Source organism: Acyrthosiphon pisum, chromosome A1 (genome assembly GCF_005508785.2).
Source record: "Acyrthosiphon pisum isolate AL4f chromosome A1, pea_aphid_22Mar2018_4r6ur, whole genome shotgun sequence".
NCBI lineage: Eukaryota > Metazoa > Arthropoda > Insecta > Hemiptera > Aphididae > Acyrthosiphon > Acyrthosiphon pisum.
Window position 1 is genome coordinate 65,341,954 of NC_042494.1, and position 27,401 is coordinate 65,369,354.

At 32.3% G+C, this 27,401-nt stretch overlaps 1 protein-coding gene across 1 annotated transcript; it reads left to right on the forward strand.

The window, feature by feature from the left end:
• Nucleotides 1-4,704: 4,704 nt before the first annotated feature.
• On the forward strand, nt 4,705-26,999 carry LOC100160850 (dual oxidase). The gene is made up of 21 exons (XM_016804794.2): nt 4,705-4,834; nt 18,704-18,865; nt 18,956-19,143; nt 19,241-19,445; nt 19,598-19,764; nt 19,884-20,120; nt 20,262-20,453; nt 20,548-20,798; nt 20,868-21,069; nt 21,565-21,894; nt 22,447-22,746; nt 23,419-23,547; nt 24,032-24,235; nt 24,307-24,452; nt 24,536-24,699; nt 24,788-25,162; nt 25,249-25,763; nt 25,872-26,036; nt 26,129-26,284; nt 26,380-26,508; nt 26,621-26,999. Exons 1-21 carry the CDS (start codon nt 4,726-4,728, stop codon nt 26,747-26,749), a joined length of 4,455 nt encoding a protein of 1,484 aa, XP_016660283.2. The 5' UTR covers nt 4,705-4,725; the 3' UTR covers nt 26,750-26,999.
• Nucleotides 27,000-27,401: the final 402 nt, after the last annotated feature.

Consider the following 27,401-nt stretch of genomic DNA (forward strand, 5'->3'; position numbering starts at 1 on the left):
TTATTGACCTATCCTAACATATATATATAGTGGTTAGGTTAGGTTATAGAATACCTATATGAAAAAGAAATAGCTCGTTAGCAGCAACTCGACTAACCACCGGTAGTATTATTGTCACTTGGACTGTATATGTTTAAAAAAAAAAAATACGTAAGACTATCTGTAGGGTACGGAGACAGAAAATTTGAAAATATAAAGTGACTCGATCTGATTTCAAGACTGAAACTCGAGATGAAAAATCTAAATGCCACGAAGAGAATATACTACGGCCAATTCGGTGGCGAAGAGTTTCTTTTTTGGCATGGTGTAAGCCACATAAATGTACAGAATATTATATAGAAAATAGCGAACGTCAACTATCATTCCTATTTATATGCGGCTCCATATACAACAACACGTCAAATGCGAGCGTGATTCATCCTACGCGCGCGTGCTAAATAGGTACACATTAAATTATATATCATATTATTATTATATATATCACAGTGTCATGCATATTACATGTATTAATTATGTACGAAAACAGCATGAACCACGTGCGTGTAAATTCCGCAGCCGTGTCAAACGAGCTTTACGCAATCGCTGCTACACAGCGAACTTAGTCGACGACAATGACGACGGCGAACGACGATAATAATATAGGTTTGTGCTGGTGGAAAAGATAACGAGTGGGCCGTGAAAAGTATAAAATATAACAGTATAATGAACATAATATTATCATGAATATACATAATATTGTACAGAGCGATCCACAAAGCATTATGCTCATCCAGATTTTTTCATTCGAATTTATTTTAATTCTGTTTATAATAATTACTATTTAAATTATTATAATTAAGGATCGTATTTTAAATTAATTACTTAGATTTGTATACCATTTAAGGAATCGTACTATCGTGTCAATATAAACTTTTATTTTCAAATGAAAATCACACTTTTTATCATGTGAATTGTAATCACTCTTTAGTTTTTGAAAATTTAGATATATCTAAATCGAAATTTCAACAAGTAGTTTTTGAGTTATTTAACACTTGGGATGAAGGTATTAAGAATAGTATATATATGTGGTAATGAGCTTGGAAGATAGGTTAGAGGCTATGATGATTTGAAATCTTGAGGAGCTAATATTAATCCATCAACATGTTATGGTTTGTAAAATAAATAATATATATAGATTATTATAAATATGTATTTTAGATCCAATAGGCAATATCACATCTGTTTTATATTTTTGTAAGTCCATTATTAAGGACTATTGTCCTATAATTTTTTAGTATAACATATACATAATACTATTAACAACAGAGAAACTACTGGTTTGAATTTTGATTTGGATACATCAACATTTTTAGAATTTCTTTTCATCAGAAAAAAAAGTTTGTACCACTGCGACAGGACACTTCTTAAATGGTATAAAAATTTAAATATTTGAATATACCAACTTCAAGTATACTTGTACACTCAAAAATTCCAAATATTAAAATTTGAATAAATTCATTATTAGAAAAATATAATGGAGGTGTGCACGCTTGGTGAATCGCCCTGTATGTGTCATCCAGCTGCATCGAGGCGGGGGACGATAGGAATTTCGCTGCAAGACACGATAGACGGACACCGTTAAACGTGTTGTGTTTCTAATGATTCCACTGTGGTTTTTTTTTATCATGTATTCCGTACGATCGTGACGAGAATATTATACTGTAGATAGTTTATGCGCCGCGTATATAGACGAAAACGGGTCTACTGCAGTTTAATATGAATATACCTATATGTATAATACGGTCGCAGTAATAATATATTAAATCTTTATGCGATACATCGACCCGCGCGACCAGCATCGCTGTCGAAGAGGCTGCCTTGACTTATATAATATACATCTGCGAGACACACGTGACCCGCGTGTGTGTGCGTGTACCTATATATCCGAATCGTATCAAAACCGCTTCTCCTTATACAAAAAAATAAAAATAATACTCGTCATTTCAACCGCGTCCATCGTATATATACTCCGATATAATATAGCATATACCATAGACTGCGTGCGATTTTAATTACCCGCGTTCCAAGTACGCTGCAGGTTGCAACGGTCGGAATATTTTAAGTCGAGCTGTGTCAGTGTCACGATTCCACGTCCCGGTTTACGCATTGTATATGGTAATATATTATATGATTGTGCGTGTATACCTACTCTATGTCTATATTATACACCGACCGAAATACATTCGTTGTCTGCTACATTTGTTTAATAAAATGTTTATACATAATATAAATTATAACTCTATAATATTATTATGTATTTGTCGCAGTCGATTCACATAAGCGAGGTCGGCAACACGCATCGCGTTGGGTGATACAACGAGTGCACCCGGCGACTGCGTTTAAGTCTCTTATAATTTATAAAATGCATAAACTCGCCGTATAATAAAATTATTATTCATAAATATTATTATTTTTCCATGTAATCCCTCATCTGTTATGTATTAATGCCACTGTAACCATCATTGTCGACAGTCGTGGAATTGGACAAGTTATATTACTTCATTCATTTTACCCTCGTACTGCAGATTCATATAAAAGTGACATTGAAAAGTTTATTGGCTTTTAGAAAAACTATTCATTTTTATGTACGCCTGTGGCTTGTGTCTCATATACTTTCATATATATGTAACCACTTTTCAGCCTTCAATGTGCTCACAGATTTTGTAAGTAATTCGTTCAAATTGTATAAAACAATTGTTTTACCCGTGATTTTAGAATTCGTGAACTTTGCGTCCTTGTTTTAAAAATATTTTTATCATTGTAATTTTTTTTGGTTGATTTATCCAATTTAATTAAAACAAGTGCACTATATATACTAGCCATCAAACCATAATTTCTTTTCTGAAGTGAATTATAGTATATGGTCTTAGGACTTAAATACTGCCGATCTGAGGTTGTTTTGAAACGAAATATGTGAAGCTATATAGTCAATAGCTATGGCTGTACAACAACACTGTAAATTGATAGCAAATTTAAGCAGATAACCACAAATAAATCATGTTTTTGTTTTTTTAATAAATGTAGGAAGTAATACCTATTTGTTTCACTGAAAAATGGGTAATTTTATAGTCCAATTTAATTATATAATATCGTATTATATAGGCGTATACCTGCAGGCAAAGCAGTAATACATATTATCTATTTAATTATTCATACAAAATCCTTTAAAATAATTCAATTCTATATAGTTAATTTTGTTGGTATAATTAATTTGACTATAATGTATAGTAAAAAAATTAAAACAGGCTCTCAGTATAAAAACTAAAAAAGGATTGAGCGTGTGTATTGCCATATTAGTGTGCGTAATCGCACTGCAATAAATAAAACTGAATAACACATGTTATATCACTCTATATACTGAACGTAATAATACCGTTGATTGATTACTCTATTGTTGTTAAACACGGAACACCAACGATATTATTATTACTATCTTAACAAGTCAACGGAAACCATCAAGAGTGTACCTATAATATTATTGTTATTATTCGAATTCCGCTATTAAATAAGAGCGGAAAATTTCGTTATCGTAATATTGAATTCAAACAACAGTGGACACTGTGGACAGAAATAAAATTAATAACTGTAAAATGCCATGACTATTGAAATATTATAGATAATTACATATTATGATTTACGAGTATTAGTGTACCTATAATATTATATACTAATATATATTGATTTATATGATACTAATAAATTCACATTTTATCATGAAAGGGTATATTTTACTATTTATTGTTAAAAATAAGTGTAGGTATACCTTGCATATTTACTGGCTATAGAAGTGGTTTGAAAGTGTCATGTAGTGGTGCAAGACATATATAAACACCCACCCACGCCACCCCTTCAGTGAACAAAAATAACTGATGATAACTGAATGAATAAATTAAACCACGATTATCATATTGATTACTTGATTGAAATTAAAAATTATACATTTAGAAAATGTTCAACAAACCACTCATCCTACCATAATATACAGACCGGTGCACTGCGTGACTGCATCAACAATTGTATACACTGCTTAGACCGCCTCAATAATTAAGGCTTTAACCTTATACATACGCCACAGTTAATACGATTATTTATGGAATGAGTGTTAATAATTGTTAAGCCATAATATTGGAGGGCTAAAATATCTTTTCTTTTTTTTTTTAAAGGAATTAACTAAGCAATTGGTGAAAAATAAAAATTTCCGTAGGTATACAAAAAATTTAGTTTAATACACGGTGAATACCGTGTGTTTGTACAGGTATATATAGTACGCCCGACGCAGATCACTGGAAATTTTCACGATCTCATCGTGTATCATCAAACGATAGTCGTGACGATTTCCTTTGTATGTGTGTGCGGAGACTGAGAACCGCCGAAGAAATTACTTCATATCGCGCCTAAAGACCCGTTACTTAACAACCACCGACCGCCGCGGCCGTTGTCATAATTCCGAGTATTTACTATTATATTTTATTTTTTTTAATAAAGACATGGGCGTTGTGTTCGGCTCATTAAGGCCACTGCTAAATATATATATATATATACCAACCGTTTCGCCACATGAGTATGCGGTGTTTATTCGCTCACAGTTTTCAAATTTTATATTGCAAAACATTAATAAGTACCGCACCAACTACTAATACAATATTACTACTATAGGTTAACTACGATGGATACCGCCGATATATTATGCTGACGTCTTTTTTTTGTTTTTCAGAAAAACAATTCAGCTTCACGGAGAAACAGAGGTTTGACGGATGGTTCAACAATCTGGCGCATCCGCAATGGGGTTCGATCGGTATGTTAAAGCTTATATTTTATTCCATTATATTATATTATTATATACCTATAAGTATAGGTAGGTTTATATAGTAGATCCTAGCGATTCGATGAATGTCAGAGGACTATCGAAGTTTCAACGTCGTTCACCATTGTTTAGTGGAACTATTATAATTTATAAAATATGGTCATGCCGCCGTCTGGTCGTTTTTCGTTGATTGACATCCGTCGTATTACTATAATATTTTATTATAATGATAATAATATAATATAATATAATATATGTATATGTATATTCAGCATAAATGTTATTGTTACAATCTATGTCTTCACGATCTAGATGATACTGCAATAGTCATTATTCATTAATAATAATATATCGCCGCCAACGACGTCCAATAAAATATGCCGTATTTTTAATCGAACGAAGGTTACAATGCAAATTATATAATATAAGTTTACCTAATAAGTATATAATATTATATATTATTATAGATATATTTTGTAATTTCTTGTAGGTTTATTTGTTTTTTATTATCATCACACATTTGTATGTACACCTTAAGGTATAATATATACACCTAGTACCTACATTGCAACATTGTAACCACGACGCAGGAAATGAGCAAAACTCCCTAATCCTACGCAGTCATATTATATTATTTTCGTTTATTGTTGGTGCTATACACGCCTTTTGCATGCTTCTACCAAACTTCTCCATCTATTTCTGTATATTGACTCATCGATATATCCAAGATATCCTTCTTCACCCTATCTAAACCACCGCTGGTGAGGTCTTTCAATTTGGTTGCTTTTGGGGGGGAGGGGGGGGGGTTGGTCAGGACATTTCGCATAAGATTACCATTTATCCACTAAACGTGGACCACTCCTAATGTCCAGCCTTTAAAAACATTCTGATATTAGGCTTAACCTCTACTACCTAAATAGATTAGTGTTTTTTCGTCATATTCCCAATTTTGATTTCGCGCAGTCATATTTGCAGTAAGTTTAAAAAAATTAATAAATATTTTACCTTCAAAAGTAGACAGCTTACAGTTATGCCATCGGTGGCTGTATTTTTGTCCATTAGTCGTATCGTCGTCATCGTCTTGTTGCCCCTTCGTCGTTTCCTTCTGAATTACGTGCGCAGTATTCGCGGTTTCCCCGTCGTAATAACGTGACCATCGTAATGATGCTGATTGATTACGTCTCTGTGGTCGACGGTTGAAGTTGCTGCCGTTCGGTACATGTCAATGTCACGGACTTGAGATGGACGAAATCGTAATGATATTATTTCACAGTCTGTGTGCTAGGTGCAATAAGAGATTCTCTCTATCTCTCTCTTTCTCTTCCACACTTTTCTCACAATATTAGCATCGCCTATTATATACACTACCTATTTATAAAAGTATACAGGGTATAAAAGAAAGAACTGAATAATGCAATAACTTTTGTTATAATCAATATTTTACATTTTATTCTTTTATATAATTTATTAACACTTGCGTTAGTATCTTTACATTTTTTTCATTATAATTATTTCTTGAAACTGAAAATAAAAATTTCAAAATATTCTATTTGTAAATCTGATTGTCAGAACAATTTTGATGTCAAAAACATTTATCTAAGTCAAGGACCTTTTTTTTAAATTTTTTAAAATATCAATATTATGTTGGAGTAAATTAGTTTTAAATTACCTAGTTTAACTTTATTCAAAATATTATTTTTGGGGATTTCCTGACATGAATATATTTCTTAGATTATTTATCACCCATATAATATTCACAATTTTTATCATACTAGCATAATTTTTTTTTCTGATATTTCTGTTACACACTGTATAATTATAAGTGCGGTAACCTACTTCTTTACATATTATGCACCGTACACTCTTCCTATTTACGATAGAAAAATTATTCATGCTATATTGCGATTACGGTAATTTCACACGCACAATAATATATTCGCATAGTTTGATGAGGAATGAGGTTTGTATATATTGTGTTAGTACTTAGTATTATATTGTATACATATGTACCTATATACTTACAGTCCATACCTGCATAATATAATATACGAGTACCTACCTACGATGCGAATTTGCAATGATTACCAGCTGAGTCCCGCTATCGAGTAAATATCTCACATATCTAATTGCGCGCTCGTAAAATTCTCGTGCCCCTATTAGGTATATTTAAATGAATCAATTTGGCTTATAACTCGTAAGCCGAACTTTACATGTGGTGTACAACAACGATCTACTTACCAGACAACAACACCACAGATAATAACAATGATTACAGTACCGTGAACGTTATTCAAATGTATAATATAACTGTATGTGTGTGCAATGTGCATACTTACTATAGCTGCATATAAATTATAATCGCAAAAGAATAAATCGCAACAGATAGAAATTAATCAAACAAATTATGGTGCCAAATAATCACAGAACACAAAATCAACACCGAGAATTATATCCGATTTTTAAATTTTTTTGAGAAAGCTTGAGAACACTATGATCGTATTTTGTATTCATGTATATTCTCTTTTTTTCTTCTTTTTTTCTTCATAAAAATACAATATTAGGGATATGAAAAAGTATTATAGTTATTAATTATTAATAGGTATAGTAATCTTTTTTCTCAGGACGCGCTTGGGTTCGATATTTTGGACACACTCGGGACAAAATATAAGGGTAAATTCGGGATGCACTCGTCAAAATCTAACTTGCGTATAATATATAAAAAATAATGTAAATAATGTCGATAAAAATGTCTAATAGATTACATATTATATACTTATTGGTGTTTGGTTGATTGCGTTACCTATAATGTGGCTGTATAGTATATATTATGCAGCCAAACAGATATCGCCGAGGTAAAAAAAAAAAATGTGAACCTAATGTGTGAAGTAAATTTACACCATATTATAAAACCATATTATACAAAATTATATTATGTATAGTTAGGTAGGAATTTTCGAACTGCGCACTAAACCAACATAATATTAGAATCCCAATAGGGTTTAAAAAAAAACAGATAATTTTCGAATTGCACTCGATCCAATCATTCCATAGAACTTATAAATATTAATTTTAGTTGACAATCGCGTGTGTATCGATCGATTTAGTAGGTATTACAATACTGTAATCATACGAAGACATAACAAATTTAGAAATAAACGTAAGTAAATATTTGTTTTTATTTGTAACTACATACGGCCTAATATTATGTAGGTACCTATTTTTATCATAGTAAACATAATACTAGATTTAAGTAATAAAAATACAAATTATTCTTTTGAGTTCTGACCGTTTTGATTATATTTTATGTTGCATGTTTTATTTATCAATAAAACCACGCATCGAAAACATGCATAATATGTGAAACGTTCTATGGTCGTTGTTGGTTTATTCATTTTTCTTTAGTTCGAAGTTTTAAACATAACTGTAAAATTGGTTTCCATAATGTAGTTTTTTTCAAACCTTTTTACAGGCCACAAACATGTTTATAATGTTGTGATTAAGTACTTGAATCATTATTTTTCATTATTTCGTAACATAATTACCAAATAGATTTGGTAACATAGGTAGCCTTATAAGTTATAAATATGACTTAACGCTAAAAAAAATTGTGAAACAATTTAAAATCATAAAATTATAAAACTCATTTAACAATGAAAGCACATTAAAACCAACTGTTTTATATCCTAATTACTAATGTCTTTTTAGATCAAGACCTTACTATAGTTATTTTGTTTCCAACTATTGAACTTTGAACTAAAATAAAATCGAGGAAAAATTATTATTATACACCCATTTAAAATCATTGTACTTATATGTGTACCAATACAGTGTCGGGTGATTAAACAAAAAAATAACTTAATAAGTAGTACTAGGTACGTACAGTTATAATTATGTATATAAATATGATTTACATGATTTTAACTTAACATATTAACTTTCAAACTAACTGGAAAAACCTAAGTTGTTACAATGGATTATTTAACTATAATTAGCAAAGTTAAAAAAAAAATTAATTACTAACATATCTTAAACTTTTTAACTAGTCAATACCCACCTAATTGCAGATCGTCAATTTTCCACCACCCGCTGGTTACCTAGTCAATTATTTTCAACAAACGATAGTTGCAGCAGATAGCATCCATTGTGCTATTTGTACTGTTCTTATAATATTCGCGTGTGCCAGTCCAAAAACAGATTTCGTCGCCCACCAGGGACGGTGAATTTTTTTTTCCATTCATTCTTCACCGCTAAGTTTAATTATGCCAAACTGATCGATGTGAAAAATAGAAATATATAAAACAAAATTACATTTCGCAAGAGTTCCCCATCATAAGCTAGACGACGGAGCTATAGTCATGAAATCTAGTGATTGGGAGGGCCGACCGACTACAACGTAGGAGGCGACAGCCGTTAATATATTATGTTCTAATGATTCGATAAAAATAAATATTGTATAGAATAATATTATATAAAATAATAAAAGTGGCGATCACCCCGACAAACACTGCGAGATTGAGATTCTGCAATATAACATAATATTGTAATAATGTATTACAGAAAACTATTAGATATAAACCATTATATAATAACCTCTTGTCCTGTACGTAAATGATCTTATGGTCTTCGATTAAAAATAAATATATATCTATAATATAAGGGCGGCCACGTCATAATTTAGAAGATAATTTTTTTTTGTATTAACTGACACGATCAAATCTGACGAATTATTATAAGACAACATTTAATCACATTTACATAATACACGCATACTATTGAACAGGTATATGTAGGCGGATTTTCACGTCGCCGGGATCCGTGAAGTAACCACAGCGATCGACAACTATTGGCTAGCGCTTTTGCCAAGGACGAGTTGTTCCTTGTTTGAATCTGAAGCAAGGTCATCGTTTCGTTAAATATACAATAAAATTGAACATATAAATTAATATCCTATTTCTATGTATACATAATATAGGTACCGCGTGGAATGTGGATATTAATTATTATTTTCGTTTTTTTACAATGTTATAATATATAATATTCAATAAATAGTTATCGTCGTTATAATAGTATTATTTCGACAACTAGACGGTTACATATGTCTTGCTAGTTGCTGCAGACGAAAACCATTGCCATCGTATTTGGTAGTATATAGATGAACGTAGAACGATAATAAAATAAATCTTCAAGAGTCCAGGGCACACCAGCAGCTGCTCCAACACGAAACAATATCGTCTATATATTATAATTACGATAGAAATAATGAAAAAGTATAGACTTAATAGAACAAAAATAAATATTAGAACTCATTAAATTGTGAGCCCCCACGAACATTCCGCTCTCTTATATTAAGTATAGGTACTGGATATTCCCGTAGGGATGGCAAATCTATATGACACGTGAACACTTTTAGTGACACGTAGACGTAACTTGGTAAACTGAGTTCGATGAAATTATTTTTGGTGAACTGAGGATTTTTATTTTACAAAATTGCATTTTATTTTTATTTTGTTCACTGAAGTACGAAATATCAATATTCAACTATATTTTGAACGGTCATAACTCATAACGAATCAATCACAATTTTTTATTTGACATAGAGTTACAGAAAGGTTCTTTATCTGGACTATGTGTACATATGGTACATGTACAATAATATATATTATATCGGCGCGGAGAAGGGGGTAATCGAAAGGGTGCAGCCTCTGAGTTGTTGAGATTTGGTGTGAGCGGATGATGGGTAATAATTTAGTATTTACTACGACAGGTATAGTTAGAAATATGCAGACAGTAAATGCCTTTATCGAGTTTTTTGAGTGAGTGTGTGGTAATATAGACTATTGGCTCTGAGCAATTATTTCAAGTTCACCACGCCACCGAATATATCGGACTATCGGAGTCCCAATACATTATAGTTCCCGCGAATCTCATCATATTATAATATTATGGCTATTATGGCCACATGCGATTGTGTTTATAATCTACAGAAATGTACGACACGCGATGAAAACAAGCAGCAAACGATTACTGGTTTTTCACTCGCCAACATTATAATACCTACCCATATATTATATCGTCACCGTCTATACGTAACGTCATCGTGATGATGTGGTCGAACACGGACGGTGTGTATTTTTACGTTATTATACCCATGTAAACGAGCATGGAGATTATAAACATACGTATTTGATAGAGCCCGTCACGTCAGTATAACTGTTTGTATCGAGTACGATATTATACACGCTAACGTGCTTGTTCGAATTCGGGAACTTCATGGACAAAAAAAAAATAATAATACATTGTGATATTATTCAAAATGTATGTTTTTCTATTTAGCCACGGTCGTTATAGCTCGACAATTATAGCCGTGCTAATAAGTATATAAGACTCTAGTAGATTCACATCGATTGGCGAATTATATTATTGTATCAAGTACCTATAAGAACACGATGCCGAGTGTACCTACTTATAATGATATATTACGTATTATTATATTTAATATTTATAATATGTACAACAATACAGCGGGCGTAGCAGTCAAGCATGTAATAGGTAGGTATGTATATACGCAGAGACGAGGGAGTGACGGCATATCTTAATTCGTAATATTTAAAGTATAGGACATTATTAGCACGCGATGGACGCGTATATTATATGTATAACGTTGAAGGTGTTTAATGGAAACGGAAAAAAAATCATTACAAATAGGTACGCATAGTTTATATTATATTCATCGCGTTGACTGTGGTGATTCATTTATATATTATACATCATGCATGTGAGCAGTAATAATGTAAATATTGTGTATATTATAGAGACTTTAACGCGCATATCCTGAATAATTCCTGATTCCTCGCGGGCCACAAGTTTTACTGGTCGTACGTCATTATACCGACAATAATGATAATTACAGACACTGTCAATAATAACTATAGACAATAATTATATTGCCTGTTTTGTGTACGAATATTGATATTATTTTCAATGATTGGTATCATTTTTACTAGTCATTTTTCACAATTTTACAATACGTGAATACATATAGGCGTCGGAACGCGACGACCCAATTGAGTCCCGACTTTATCTCATCGAAGTATCGAAGATTATAATAAAATACAAATTGCATAGTAACGTTCATAGAACTTACTATAGGTACGTTCTATACTGCCAACGGTAGCTGAGACAATTTACATGATTCCCAGGCTATGATTATAAATTATAATTATAACAATTCCAAATAAACTACGGGAATATTGTAATAAACGATACATTATTTCCTATTTTCCTGAGTACTTATTATCATTGCTGCAGGTAACATATTATTTAAATATATAGGTATACACACATAATACATTTAGGAAAGTAATAGGTTATTGGTATATAATATGGGTTATGTAAGAACAAAATGTCCACTTGTCGCTCTTTAATACCGCGCGAACTATCCATATGACCCGACGTAATGCAGAGCCCTTAAGTTACTAAAAATAAATTTAGGAGCACCAAAAACGATGAGGGATGTATATTTAAACAAACAAAAAATATATTATATTAATGTAGTACGCAATGCAACCAATAATATTGAATTTGATTTATTTTGGATTTGTCCGTGGGAAAATCAGATCACAGCTTCGTTACAGCAGTGACGAAATAATATTTTTATGAATTTATTTATTTATTTATTAATTTATTTTATTTTTTATTTGAATGGTTTAAAGCGGTTGTAATAGCAAAGTTGTGTACGGTAGGTATAGTTGATTAATCGTGGTATACGTAAATACAGCTGCGATATGTGTGTACAAATACGCGTGTAAATATTATAAATCATTTTGCATATTTGCTATAACGCATTTCATACACATAATATTTGTATATTACAAAAGTAATAACATTTTGATATCAGGAAATATAAATCATCGTACGCCGTCGCCACTGCTGGTACGAAACGGGGCTGTTGAAAGACACAAATCGTAAAATACCTACCTACGATAGCGATGTATGTATATATAGGTAGGTACTTACGCATAATAAATTATGATAAGTGGTAACGTAGACATTTTATCAAAATCAATAATCTATTTTGACGTTCGGGAATAGTATAGAAATAACAGCTAACTACAAGAAACAGGCGACATCGATGCTTGTCTACTGTATAATATTATATCATAGTAATATGCGTCATGCGACACGGTAAAATATAGGTATACTTACCTCAGAGACATTTTGATGTGCTGTGTGATTAATAAATTAAATTAACTCAACTGATACAAACGCTAATAATTTTGAAAAGAATTAATGTTTTTTGAATCTTATAATAACGCTAATGCAATGTTATGTGTAATTATATAGATAATAATTAGCAGCAGCTCACGCACACATATACATATTAATATATTATAATATAAATATAAACTATAGGTAGGTAGTAGCATTGATTATGAATACTATAGTAATTATAATCAATGGCAATAAGTATAATGTATATAGGTCGTAGGTGTTTTGTTGAAAACAGCGCACCAATAAAAAATTCAAAACCGACTTTTTGCTATCGACATTTCCTGATAAATTAGTAGAATAATCTATGAAAAGCGCTTTTATTATCACCGTCGTCCGTCGATATTATATAGGTGGTTTTTGATAAAAACTTGATGTATATAATATAGGAACCTCCAAGGGTCTTGTTAACGATGACAGTTCAACGTCAGTCACCATTTTTGGGAAGGGGTAGGGTTGTACATTAACACCCCTATTTTGTTTTTGTTTTTTGGCCTTTTACACCATCTAAAAACGCTCTTATGCCTAATCTATGCGTAAAAAGTTAAAATTGTATGATGAAAAATATTTTCAACGTTCCGGATAATGATTGTTTTGTTATACTAGCTATATAAAATTATATATAATATATAAGTAGTATAACAATAATATAATATATATATAGGTATTATACATTATTATATTGTACTATTAAAATGCGGTTATAAATAATATATTAATAATAATTTTAACTACGGCTGGGAGAATATTCTTCTACCGTGATACACACATTGTTCAAACACTTGAATATAAATGTAAATTTATCAATATTGATTCTGTTTGATGAAAATTAAAAGACAAACATTTTTAAGTGTTAACGTTTTTAATTTGTAGCCTTTTATTAGGTTGAATATACTGCAATGCTTGAATTGAGGAGGGGGTATCCCTCTTATTATTGAAAAATATAGATTAAATCCTTTCATTAAAATATTAAATATACAAACCTTATATTTATAAACAACTGAATTATTAAACCAACTCATTTACATTTCATATATAATGATTAATGAATAATTAATATTGAGTTGATTAATAGGTATACACACTGGGTAGTCAAAAGCGGTTAAAAAAAAGTTTAGAAGTGCTTGCTACACGAATATTTAATAGTGTACCTACCCCAGCCCAGTTATAACTTATAAGGGTTCGCAAATACGCTATCGGCACCGGTCGTCGAGCTAATTTTGCTTAACTGACGCCACCGGTTTAAACTGCAGCAATAATATATAATATATAAGTATACATGACACATGTTTATCCGGAGCTTTGGTATACCGGTATCACAAATTCACAACCACGGCACATACGTCACATAATATATCGTCAGCCACATAGATGCTGGGCGGACAACAAAGTCACCGCCTGAACGTGAATCTTTTTAAAATCTCCTCTAGACCGGCGCCCGCGGCCAAGTCAAAAAATAAAAATCGGCCTCGTGCCTCGAACTCTGCGTAAGTCGCGTTGGCCTCGCTCGACTGTTTATTTATAATATTGTTATACTAGAATCACAACACCCCGCACCGAGAAACGTGTTTTTCACACGTATAGTCGGTCATCGTCCTCTGTACTTAATATTCGCTATCGTGGAGCGTGCGCGTTTCGTAAAATATTGTCCTTTCGAAAAATTCAACCCACCAACAATAATGTATAAATATATATATGATATAACGTTTTGCTGTATAATATTATATTGTTGCTGTTCCCGAATACCACAGTAAATATAATATATTATGTTGTTTTACAATTTTTCGCGAGTGACCTTGCCTCGAATCTACCGAGTTTCGTCAGTGTCACGCGCTTGATCGCGTGATATTATTATAATATATATACACACAAAACGTAATTTTTTTTTTTTACAAATCGTTATATTTTCATTGGTACGTCGTTTTAATGTAAAAGAAAAAATTGAATTGGTGTGTTTGAGTAATGGCGTTTATATTATGTAGTTATTTAATATTTTTCTTAAGTTTTTTTTATATCACACCGCACACGTACTAAGCTGCTCGGGGCTCAAGGACGGATTCGTGCTTCTGGCATTACGCGCCCAAAAATATTTCCTCAAGGCAACCATACTTTTACCCTAAATATTTATTTTTTCTATATCCAGCACGTGATTCACACTCAGTGTGTTGTGTATAAATAAACTTTATGTCGTATATAATATATGAGTAAATAAATTCCATTGAATCACATTTCCTCGGAATGATGTAACGTTATAATGTGGAAAATGGACAATAAATAATCGTGCTCAATTCACAAACGCACCTAAACAACAAAACAAATGGATGATATTATTTTCTCGTTTTTTTTTTCTTATTATTTCGCTTATAAATTAGTTGTGAGATCGTGATGATGGTTTGGCCTCCATGCCTGTAAAACGAGTTGACATGAATTCATTCAAAGTACCTTCCTATTATACATTTAACTGTGCAGATGCCTGTACTATGCCTTATATATATAGTTGTGTGCAAAACACTTTCAAAAACATAAAAATATAAATTGTACTAAAAGAAAAAAATTGAGTTTAAATTTACATAATATACTTAAACCATGTGTAGTAATAAGCATTATAATAAACAACTCGACTATAGTAACTCATAATGAGCCGGCTGAAATGCCCGAAAAAAAACAAGACTATATCTTATGGTTGAATTGTATGTAATATATATGTATGTGTGTCAAAGAGTCGCATACATTAGGAAAGATAAGTTTAATTGATAAATTACTTTCCATAATGTTTATATGATACACTCCGAATGCTTTAATTGCACAATTATTATACTATTGCTTTTAAAACTACGATCATAAACCCAATGATCGAATAAGGCATAAGGTTAAAACTGGCACTTGAACTGGATCTCTCTTGTCATTTGCGCGCATTCTTTTGTCGCAACAGTTACATTATTCAACTCAAGCAAACAATGGTCGGTTGATTTGCCACGCCTTCGTCGTACAGTCGAATTTATGAATAGAACGGCCTCGGTAAAGTCGAGAACTAGAGTGTTTACCTTTTACAAACATTAATGATAATTCATTACAATATACCTGATGATGATTTTTTTACACAAAAATATGTCCAAAAACCAAAGTTGGGCATTAACTAGTTAAACGGTTATTTTTTTAAAACATTCTAACTCAACAAATTATAGCAATTAGTCAATTTTCTAATTACATAATGACTTCATTAGAATCTAATATAGCACCATTCTAATTGAATTGAAAAATAATACGTTTGGTTTTTAATTTTTATCATGTTTAATGTTTAAACATAACTACCTATATATATAGTATATCTACGTATACATCATAACTTATAAGTTACAACTGTATAGTTATATCTAACTACCTAATTAATTATGTTTTTGTTCAATTCGTAGAAACTCTCTATCTATATACATTAGTTATAAATAAACAAATAAAAATGTCTTTATTTAATAATTTAGCTGACACAAATGCTGAAATGCGTAATTACCTAAACAACTACAGCTAATGTGCACTATAAAAAGTAATTACATTCTTAACAAAATATTTAATTTTTATCTAAAAAAAAAAGGTGGGTAAGTGGCTTTCGCTCTGCTGTACAGTAGGTTACAAGTGGGTCACTGTATAATGGATGGTATTAAATTTGAATTCAATGATATAATGTCATTGTAAAAGAAAAACGATTCTGAGCGGAGACGGTATGTCAGTCTAGGTATAAGACATAATATTATATTAATATAGTCTATAGTATTTAAAAACAATTGACCTATAATAGGTACGTATAATAAATTCCAAATTAATCATATCATAATATCTATTAGGTACTTATAACGCGTTATACATCAACAACAAACCGTGATACTATCATAAATATATAATAGTATACTTTAGAAGTTTCAAGTATACCCAAGAATAATATTATACAATCACAACAAAATAACTAAAATAGTTATTCCAGGTTTTTAATATGTAATTTCGTCCAAATTTGAACTTAAAATTACTATAAAAATAAACTGTGTAAATGTATTTTATAGATTTTTTGGTAACAGAATTAATTACTTACGTGGAATCTTGTTTTAAATTTTCAATTCTTAGATACAAAAGTTGAACATCTTATAAATTTTTAACTACAAAACAATTATTCAAATTAAAATTTGATAAATTTTGTCAAAATTCGATCTTTAAATGCTTATAAAAAAAAAATTGTGCCTATGTATTTTTAATACTTTTCAACTGCTATTGTAACAATATATTAAGAGCCTTGTATTAAATGTTTACACTTTTTAGCCCAACAAATAAAACTTAATTGATATTCATAGAAAAAAAACTAAAAAACTGAAAACTGACCATGTCCGTAAATAACTCAAAAAGAGTCAAATTATTTTCAAAATTTTATCGAATATAGAAAATGCTAATATAAACATTCAGTGAAATTTTTAAGTATCTACAATCATTTGTTTTTTAATTACAATAAAATAAGAAAATCGTCACATGAGAAATCGAGTGAATATCAAATGTTATAAAAATTAGAATTTCAAACGATCATAAAAATTTAATTTGGCTTTCTTATAGACATTTTTTTTTTTTGATAAATGTAGGAAATCTTATAAGGAATCTTGTATTACATTTTCATATCTTAGATTTAAAAAGAAAAATTTTTATGAATTTCTAACTCGAAATAATTTGCAAATTTTCGCGATTTTTCCATATTTTGTCATTTTTTGAATTTTAAATGCTTATAAAAAAAAAACTGTGACTAACGATTTTTAATATTTTTCATCTGCCTTTGAAACAATATACTAGGAGCCTTTTATTAAATTTTCAAGCTTTTTTATCCAACAAATAAAATTGTATTGATATTTTTAGAAAAAAAACTAAAAAAATTGGAAAATGAAAATGTCTCTAAACAGTTCAAAATAAATCAAAATATTTTGAAAATTTTATCGTGTATAGAAAATGGAAATTTCAACAACTATTGAAAATTTCATGTATCTACGGTCATTTGTTTTAATGTTACACCAAAAACCAAAATCGATTTTCTCGAAAACAAATTTTGCGTAAAAATTCCCGTTTTTCCTTAATTTTTCTTTTGTTTTTCCTGGCGCTTTTGAAAACTACTGGGAAATTTAAATTTTGACCTCCCCAATGCACCAACGATATTCACTTTCTGATCGAACAAGATACTGAAGTTGAAAATTGTAGCATTATTTCGACTACCTATCGTGTACACAGACCCAAAAAAAAAAAAAATAAAAAAAAAAAAAAAACACACATCATTGTAAAATCAATACATTCATCGTTCCACTCAGAATCTAAAAATTAAAAGTTGCACAAGCATTATATGTGTGACCCGAAGGTAATTAAGATGAACTCAACTAAGTCAAGTAACTTTTATTCTCTGTATTAACTTTAAGCTTTTGAAGTTAAATATTTTGTTTATAAAGTATAAATTCCAGCTTAATTTTATTGACGTTGAATCTAGGTACTTAATTAAACCAAATATATTTTTAATTAACTTGCCTACCTTTGTCAAAAACTTTACTTATCGTTTTTTATCTGTTGTTATGTCAACAGATAGTCACATGACCAGGAAAACACCTGCCAGTTACTCCGACGGTGTATACATGATGTCCGGCCAAGACCGACCAAGCCCTAGAAAATTAAGCTCGTTGTTCATGAAAGGATCAGAAGGTCTGTCGTCACTGAAGAACAGGACTGCGATCTTAGCGTTTTTCGGTACGCATAATACAAGACTATAAAACAAATGCCGGAAACGATAACAATTTCATAAAAATTAATTGTTTATCATGTTGATAATCGGCACAGGTCAAGTCGTGAGTTCCGAAATCGTAATGGGCAGCGAAAGTGGCTGTCCGATAAAAGTACATCCAATTGAAATCGAAAAGTGTGACGAGATGTACGACCACGAGTGCGAAGGCGGTAAATCGATACCGTTCCACAGAGCGGGTTATGACCGGAACACCGGTCAAAGTCCAAACACGCCGAGACAACAGGTAACCACAGAGTCATACACGTGTAATATTTTACACTCTATGTACCTACTTATATAAATTAATTTAATTTATATTACAACAAAACCATACATTTCAGATAAACCGGGTCACCAGTTGGATTGATGGAAGTTTTATCTATAGTACTAGTGAAGCGTGGATAAACGCCATGAGATCTTTTAAAAACGGTACGCTTCTCAGCGAACCCACTAATGGATTTCCGGTGAGGAACACGATGCGTGTTCCTTTATTTAATAATCCTGTACCCAATATTCTGCGGACGCTTAGTCCCGAGAGACTTTTCCGTAAGTGACTCATAATTATCCATCGATAATATTGACATTTAACCCATATACTATATTATTATACATCGTAAATCGTAATACTCATATTATGTTCTTGTAAATGGCATTCAATTATAATCTATCCTAAACCGATCGCGTGTATATGTGTATAGTATTGGGAGATCCAAGGAGTAATCAAAACCCGGCTTTGTTGTCGTTTGGTATATTGTTGTTCAAATGGCACAACGTGCTCGCCGATAGAGTGCAGCTCGAACACCCGGACTGGTCCGACGAAGAAGTATTTCAGAGAGCTAGGCGGTTCGTGGTGGCTACTTTGCAGGTATGTACTACGCAGCAGTACGCAAATCATTATCTATAAAATTATAAGTTTATCACCGAATTACTGAATATTTATTGTTTTATATAGTTTTATATATATTATTTACCTTCGTTTTTCAGAACATCATTGCTTATGAATACATTCCTGCGTTCTTGGGGACAGAATTACCAGAGTACACGGGCTACAAGCTGGACGTACACCCCGGTATCAGCCACGTGTTCCAATCGTCAGCCTTCCGGTTTGGGCACACGATGATTCCACCTGGCATATATCGGAGAGACGGAAAATGCAATTATCGGAAAACTGCTATGGGGAATCCGGCTCTGAGACTGTGCGCTTATTGGTGGGATTCCAGTGTTAGTATCTATATTATAAACGTGTAATGTAAATAACAAACCGATGACTCCACGCGTGAAAACAACTACCTACGCTCCCATAACTTATAACTATAAAATGAATCGGTCTGTAATAACTAATATAACGTTTGAAATATGCAGGATGTGATGTCTGATAGTAGTGTTGAAGAGTTCATGTTGGGCATGGCTTCGCAGCTGGCTGAACGGGAAGACGCGGTACTCTGTTCGGACGTCCGTGATAAGCTATTTGGGCCCAATGAATTTTCTCGGAGAGATCTGGGCGCACTCAACATAATGCGAGGCCGGGACAACGGGCTAGCAGATTACAATACGGTAGTGTTGGCGAAAGAGAGAGAGAGAGAGAACCGCACCTGCTAGATGTTGCGATATAAAAATTGGTAATATTGATTATGGTGGCGTTTCCTAGATCAGAACATATTTTGAACTACCCCGAGTCGAAAAGTTCGAAGACATCAACGAGGAGCTGTTCCGGCGCCATCCCGATTTGGCAGATAAATTGTTAAAAGCTTACGGTAGCGTAGACAATGTGGATTTGTACATCGGGGGCATGTTAGAGTCGAAAGACGGTCCCGGTGAATTGTTCACCGCAATAATCTTGGACCAGTTTGTCCGAATCAGAGAAGCTGATAGATTCTGGTTTGAGAACGATAAAAACGAGTGAGTCTTACGCCCGTTTTTAGTGAGCGGAAACGTTTTATAAAACATACTGAACTATTGTTTTCGCAGTATGTTTACGGACGAGGAGCTTGAATGGGTACGTTCAGTGACTCTGTGGGACGTAATAGTAAACAGCACTGATATAGAACCGGACACGATACAGCGGGAAGTCTTCTTCTGGAACGAAGGAGATCCATGTCCGCAGCCAGGTCAAATAGAACCGTCCACATTAGAACCGTGTTCGTATCTAAAAGGATTTGACTATTTCGAGGTAATGTCAAATGTTAATTATACTGAAATGTTCAACTACTGTAATTGAGCTGTTTTTTTTAATAACGTGACGTCTAATAGCAAGTCTTATAAATTATTCTGATATATTGCATGATAAATAACAAAATAAACTAACCTACAACTTAAATACATTGTATATTATACAAGTAATCAATATTTACTAATATGTAAAATGTGTTAAATGCGGATTTATATTTGTGCGTTTTTAATTACAAAACAAGTCTTGATGAAAATTGAGGATACATTGTATTGTATAATATTACCTGATTTTAGTAATATTACTATAGTATAGGTATGAATAACATTATTTTAATTTCCATTTATCGAAGAAATATATTTTAATCGAGAATTATTAATCCCATTGTGTTATATTCATTACCTAATTGTAAACATCTAAAAAGTGTATAAAAATTGTATGTTTATGGAATAATTGTTATAGTTCTCACAAATGTAAACTGTTATATACCAATTTCAGGGAAACGAATTGGCATACATTTACGTTTGTATATTTTTGGGAGTCGTTCCACTCATTTGCGCTGGGGCAGGATACGGTGTCGTTAAACTCCAGAACAAACGCAAAAGACATTTGAGGATGAAGCAAGAAGAAATGAAATCGGGAAATAAATCGAACGGCATAATAGTCGAGAAGATGTCAGTGAGAGAATGGCTGCATGCGAACCACAGAAGGTTGGTGAAGGTGCGGTTTGGCCCGCAAGCCGAAATGCACACAGTAGACCGAAAGGGAGAGAAACTGAGATCCGTGAATTTTGCCAAATGTGATACGATAACTGTCGAAGAATCACAGGTAACGTCGAGTGCTAAATCAATCGTAACTATTTTTCATTTTGATATAGGTAGATGATGACCATCACCTTGAGTATATAAGCGTGGGCACTGAGCTAAAAACCAAAAAGTTAGGTTAACATTTTTACTGTCAGCTGTTTGGAAATTTATCTGTTTTTACGGGAGCCGTTTGGGAATTTACCTGATTGTAAAACTTTTTTCGACGTGAGCCGTTAAAAAATAAGCAAACAATGAACGGAAGCCTTTTGCAGGATGCTCCAATTTTATCATGTAGATAGTGTCTATTAATTTAACAACATAATTAAGAAATAAGAACTAATAATTAGATCATTATTAAATAATAAATTAATGAATTGTGTGGATTTAGAACCTTTTAGTTCTCGTAAATCTTTTAACTATGTCCCTAAATGATTGTTTGCCATTTTGAAGTATACAATTAATAACTAAACATATATGTATAAAATGAAATAAAATGGAATTTGAAAAATCAAGTCGGCACCTTTTGGTTCCGGGCCCGACTAATGCCAATAATGTAATATTTTAATGTATACAGGTGGACAGTAGCAAAAAAAAACGTCCATTGGTCTTGATTAGAGTTCCAAAAGATCACGATCTCGTGCTCGAGTTCGACTCTGTCGGCGAGAGGCGGAAGTTCATCAACAAGTTCGAAGCATTTTTGAATTCGCACAAAAAACACTTAGTCACTCTACAGGCACCTAGAGACTTCCTGCTAGCCCAAGCCGAAACGCGAGAGAGGAGACAAAAAAGACTAGAACACTTTTTCAGGGAAGCATACGCGCTTACGTTCGGACTTCGACCAGGTGACCGAAGAAGAGGTGACGAAGATGGAGATGTAAATATAAAATTTCTTTTTATTATATTACGTACCTTAATTAAGTACTTAATTTCAAAATTTTACACTTTTTTGAGTGTACAAGACTTCTATTTTTATATAAGGTAAGCATATATTGTACAAATCATGTTGTACAGTGTACACATTTCTGTAATGTTGATGATAGGTATATACATATACACTGTTAATACATTATTGCATTAAGCTAAAATGACAAAAACAATTTATATTGAAATCTAATTTTATTAAAAAATATTTGGTGAGTCATTTCTTAGTATTTTAATATAGTTATCTGAAATACCAAAAAATGTGTTTAAAGTGCTTAAAACCACGCATAAAGACTGAATTATTGATTTTTGTGACAGTCGTCTATACCGGTATATGTGATTTAATTTGGCAGCTGTTACATTATATAATTTTACCTACATAGTTATTATTAGAAATATTCAATGTATGTCCATTTAACGTGAACAAAGTGTACAATTCAGGAATCTATACGTAACAAAGTAAATAATATATTATGGTGTAAAGTAATAAGGTATACACTATACCAATAATGACTAACCTGATGTCCTATGCAATATTCATTATGTCTTGTTATAACGTGCCAATGACCAATGTACGTTAACAGTTCATTGATCACAACTGAATTTTACTTTTACGATTTCATAGGTGGTCATGAGAACTTCATTATCAAAAGCCGAGTTCGCGTCTGCATTGGGTATGAAAGCTGATGCGGTATTCGTCAGAATGATGTTCAACATCGTAGATAAAGACAGCGACGGAAGAATATCGTTCCAGGTTTGAACTTGTTGTCTCGTAATATTCATGCCATGTCAATTAGTAAATAATACCATATTTTAATTTTATACTAAACTACCTAGTACCTACATAAAATACCCGTAGTAAAAATGCGCAATGTAATGGACGATATTATTTAATCAATTTCAATCATTTTTTTTTTCATTCAGTCATGTAGGTAGGCAATTTTTTTTTGATCTAATTAATTATTATGAACACTCTTGGATGAATAAGACTGTAAGAGTCACTAATTTATTTCATGAAATGTACAGTTAAAGTGACATCTTATTAGTACATTTTTTTAATAATCATTCACATTTTCAGAATTTCATTAAAAATTAAGCTATACACATTACACTCTATTTCGTATATAAAAAAAATAACCATCAGTGTTTCAGATATTTACTATTTTCCTTATTAACTGCATACAAATTACACACATGAATTTCGTAATTATTAACAGTCGAATATTTTGATCATATAGGAGTTCTTGGACACAGTTGTTCTTTTTTCACGAGGTAAAACTGAAGACAAACTTCGAATTATATTCGATATGTGCGATAACGATCGGAATGGAGTCATTGACAAAGGAGAATTCTCCGAAATGTTAAGATCCCTGGTTGAGATCGCCCGGACCACTAGTTTATCGGATGCTCACGTCACCGAGTTAATTGATGGAATGTTCCAAGTACTGATATAACAATAATAGTTACGGTTTTTTACAAATCTAAAATAATCTATTAAACTTGATTACCTTAGAATGTGGGATTATCTAATAAAGATTTCATGACGTATGCAGACTTTAAACTCATGATGAAAGAATACAAAGGTGATTTTGTCGCAATTGGATTGGATTGCAAAGGTGCAAAACAAAATTTCTTAGATACGTCGACTAATGTTGCACGGTAAAGATAATAATGAAAACATTTTTGATTTTTTTCCAGTATATAATCACCGAATATTTTATTAATTTATTTTTTTACTGTAGAATGACGAGTTTTCACGTCGATCCATCTCTCCACGACGATAAAGGGAAAATCAAGAGTCGTATTGATTGCATTGTTACATACTTAGAGGAAAACAGACAAAACATATTTTATCTATTCGTCTTCTATGTCATCACTATTGCATTGTTTGTTCACCAATTTATATGTAAATGTTCCGACAATTTTCAAACTTTTTTTTTTTGTCTATAACTTCGCATCCAAGTTATTATTCTATTCATGAACCCATTTTACAGATTATTCGTTTTTGGCCGAACACACCGATCTTCGTCACATAATGGGAGTAGGCATAGCGTTGACAAGAGGATCTGCGGCCTCTTTGTCGTTCGGGTATTGTTTATTATTGCTCACCATGTCAAGAAATCTGCTGACGAAGCTAAAAGACTTCTCCATACAGCAGTATATACCACTGGACTCTCACATACCATTCCACAAAGTGATCGCTTGCACTGCATTCTTTTTTTCCATCATACACACCGTTGGTCATATAATCAATTTCTATCACGTGTCCACCCAGCCATTAGAAAATCTTCACTGTTTGACGTCCGAAATACACTTTCCGTCCGACTATAAGCCAGGAATATCGTTCTGGCTCTTTAAAACAATTACAGGTACCTACGAGAGCACAAGAATAGTTTGTTAGTCATCGGTGGTATCGAAATCTGTATCAGAAATATTATTACCTATTTAATTTCAGGAATTACTGGAGTGTGCTTGTTCGTAATAATGATCACCATATTTACGTTTGCGCATCCCATCATACGGAAAAAAGCGTACACGTACTTCTGGTCCACTCACTGCCTGTACGTGGCAATGTATGTACTCATGTTATTACATGGGTTAGCCAGGATAACCGGGCCACCGAAATTTTGGAAATACTTCATCGGTCCTGGAATTATATTCATTTTGGATAAGGTGGTGAGTCTGAGGACTAAATATATGGCCTTGGACATACTAGAAACTGAACTTCTACCATCCGACGTACTCAAAGTAAAATTCTACCGCCCACCGAACTTTAAATATCTGTCCGGCCAATGGATACGTTTGAATTGTACTGCTCTGAAGTCTACGGAATACCATTCATTCACGCTGACTTCGGCTCCACATGAAAACTTCTTGTCCTGTCACATCAAGGCGCAAGGGCATTGGACGTGGAAGTTGAGAAATTTTTTCGATCCAAGCAATATCAATCCAGAATTCCATCAGCCAAAGGTGACGCCCCGGCATTATATATTACAATATTTTTACTCACAATAATTCGGTTCAACAGACATTGTCAAATGGAAACATTTATTTTTAACATTTTTGTCTTGTGTGCAGATACGTCTAGAAGGACCGTTTGGAGGTGGAAATCAAGACTGGTACAAGTTTGAAGTGGCAGTCATGGTTGGGGGAGGTATAGGCATCACTCCGTACGCTTCTATCCTAAACGATTTGGTATTCGGTACGTCGACCAACCGTTACTCGGGAGTTTCCTGTAAAAAAGTACGTAACATTTTTTAATTAAAGTATAAGCACCTAACTTGGCTGATGATATGTAAAATATTGTATTTTATTTGTTGATTGATCTATTTTAGGTCTACTTTTTGTGGATATGCCCTTCGCACAAACACTTTGAATGGTTCATTGACGTGCTGCGTGACGTCGAGAAAAAAGACGTGACTAATGTTTTAGAAATACACATATTCATCACTCAATTCTTCCATAAGTTCGATTTGCGGACTACCATGTTGGTACGTATAATATACAACACTTGCACAGCAATTACACAACACCTAACGTTTGCTAAGATTGAATTCATATGGTTTTTGTGTTGTTCCTAAAATAGTACATTTGTGAAAACCACTTTCAACGACTGAGCAAAATGAGCATGTTTACCGGGTTGAAAGCGGTAAATCATTTCGGTAGACCGGACATGTCGTCATTTTTGAAATTTGTTCAGAAGAAACATAGTTACGTAAGTATCTTTATTTCATCTCTTGCTGCGATCAATCACGATGGCGGCGATGGTGATGAAAATCATATAAATATATAAATAACATGTTATAATAATAATAATCGTATCACAGGTAAGCAAGATCGGAGTGTTCAGTTGCGGACCAAGACCACTGACGAAGAGCGTTATGACGGCGTGCGAAGAAGTAAATAAGGGCAGAAAGTTGCCATACTTTATTCACCACTTCGAGAACTTCGGATAAACAGTCAACGTCTGGTTTTACTCTTACATTGTGATCTTTGGCCATTACATTTTATTCTTAGGTGCCTTATTTCCTAATTATTAAAACATTAAAAGTTGTGTAAAATACTTTTTTTTTATTATTTTTATTATTATTATTATTATTATTATTATATTGTAGAGTTAATTTATTTACTATACATCTACCGTGAGTTATTCATCAAACTTTGTAAAATACAATCATAACCTTTCGGTCATGTATTTCTGTGTAATTTCTAAGCGTAAATAATATCAACGAGGATCTTCCCGACTTCGAATACGATATAAATTACCACAACTCTAACTCAAACCTATAAATTATAGAACATTCTTCTTAACAAACAACTACCGGTATAATATTAATATTTATTTAATATAAAGCCATCTGTTGTGCTGTTGTCAATACGATGTAGCTAAATTGCATACCTATTACGCCGTCCTGAAAATTATATAATAATATAATATTCTTTCATATTATGTAGGATACAAAACATTTTGACAATAGTACCTGTGGCTGTTTAGTTTTTAGAGCATATTAATATCAATAATGTATTTATGCGTTGCATTACCTCTTTTTCTATAAGAGTTTTTTCAAATAAGTTTTCATTAATAATAAATTATATGCGCAACCCTTT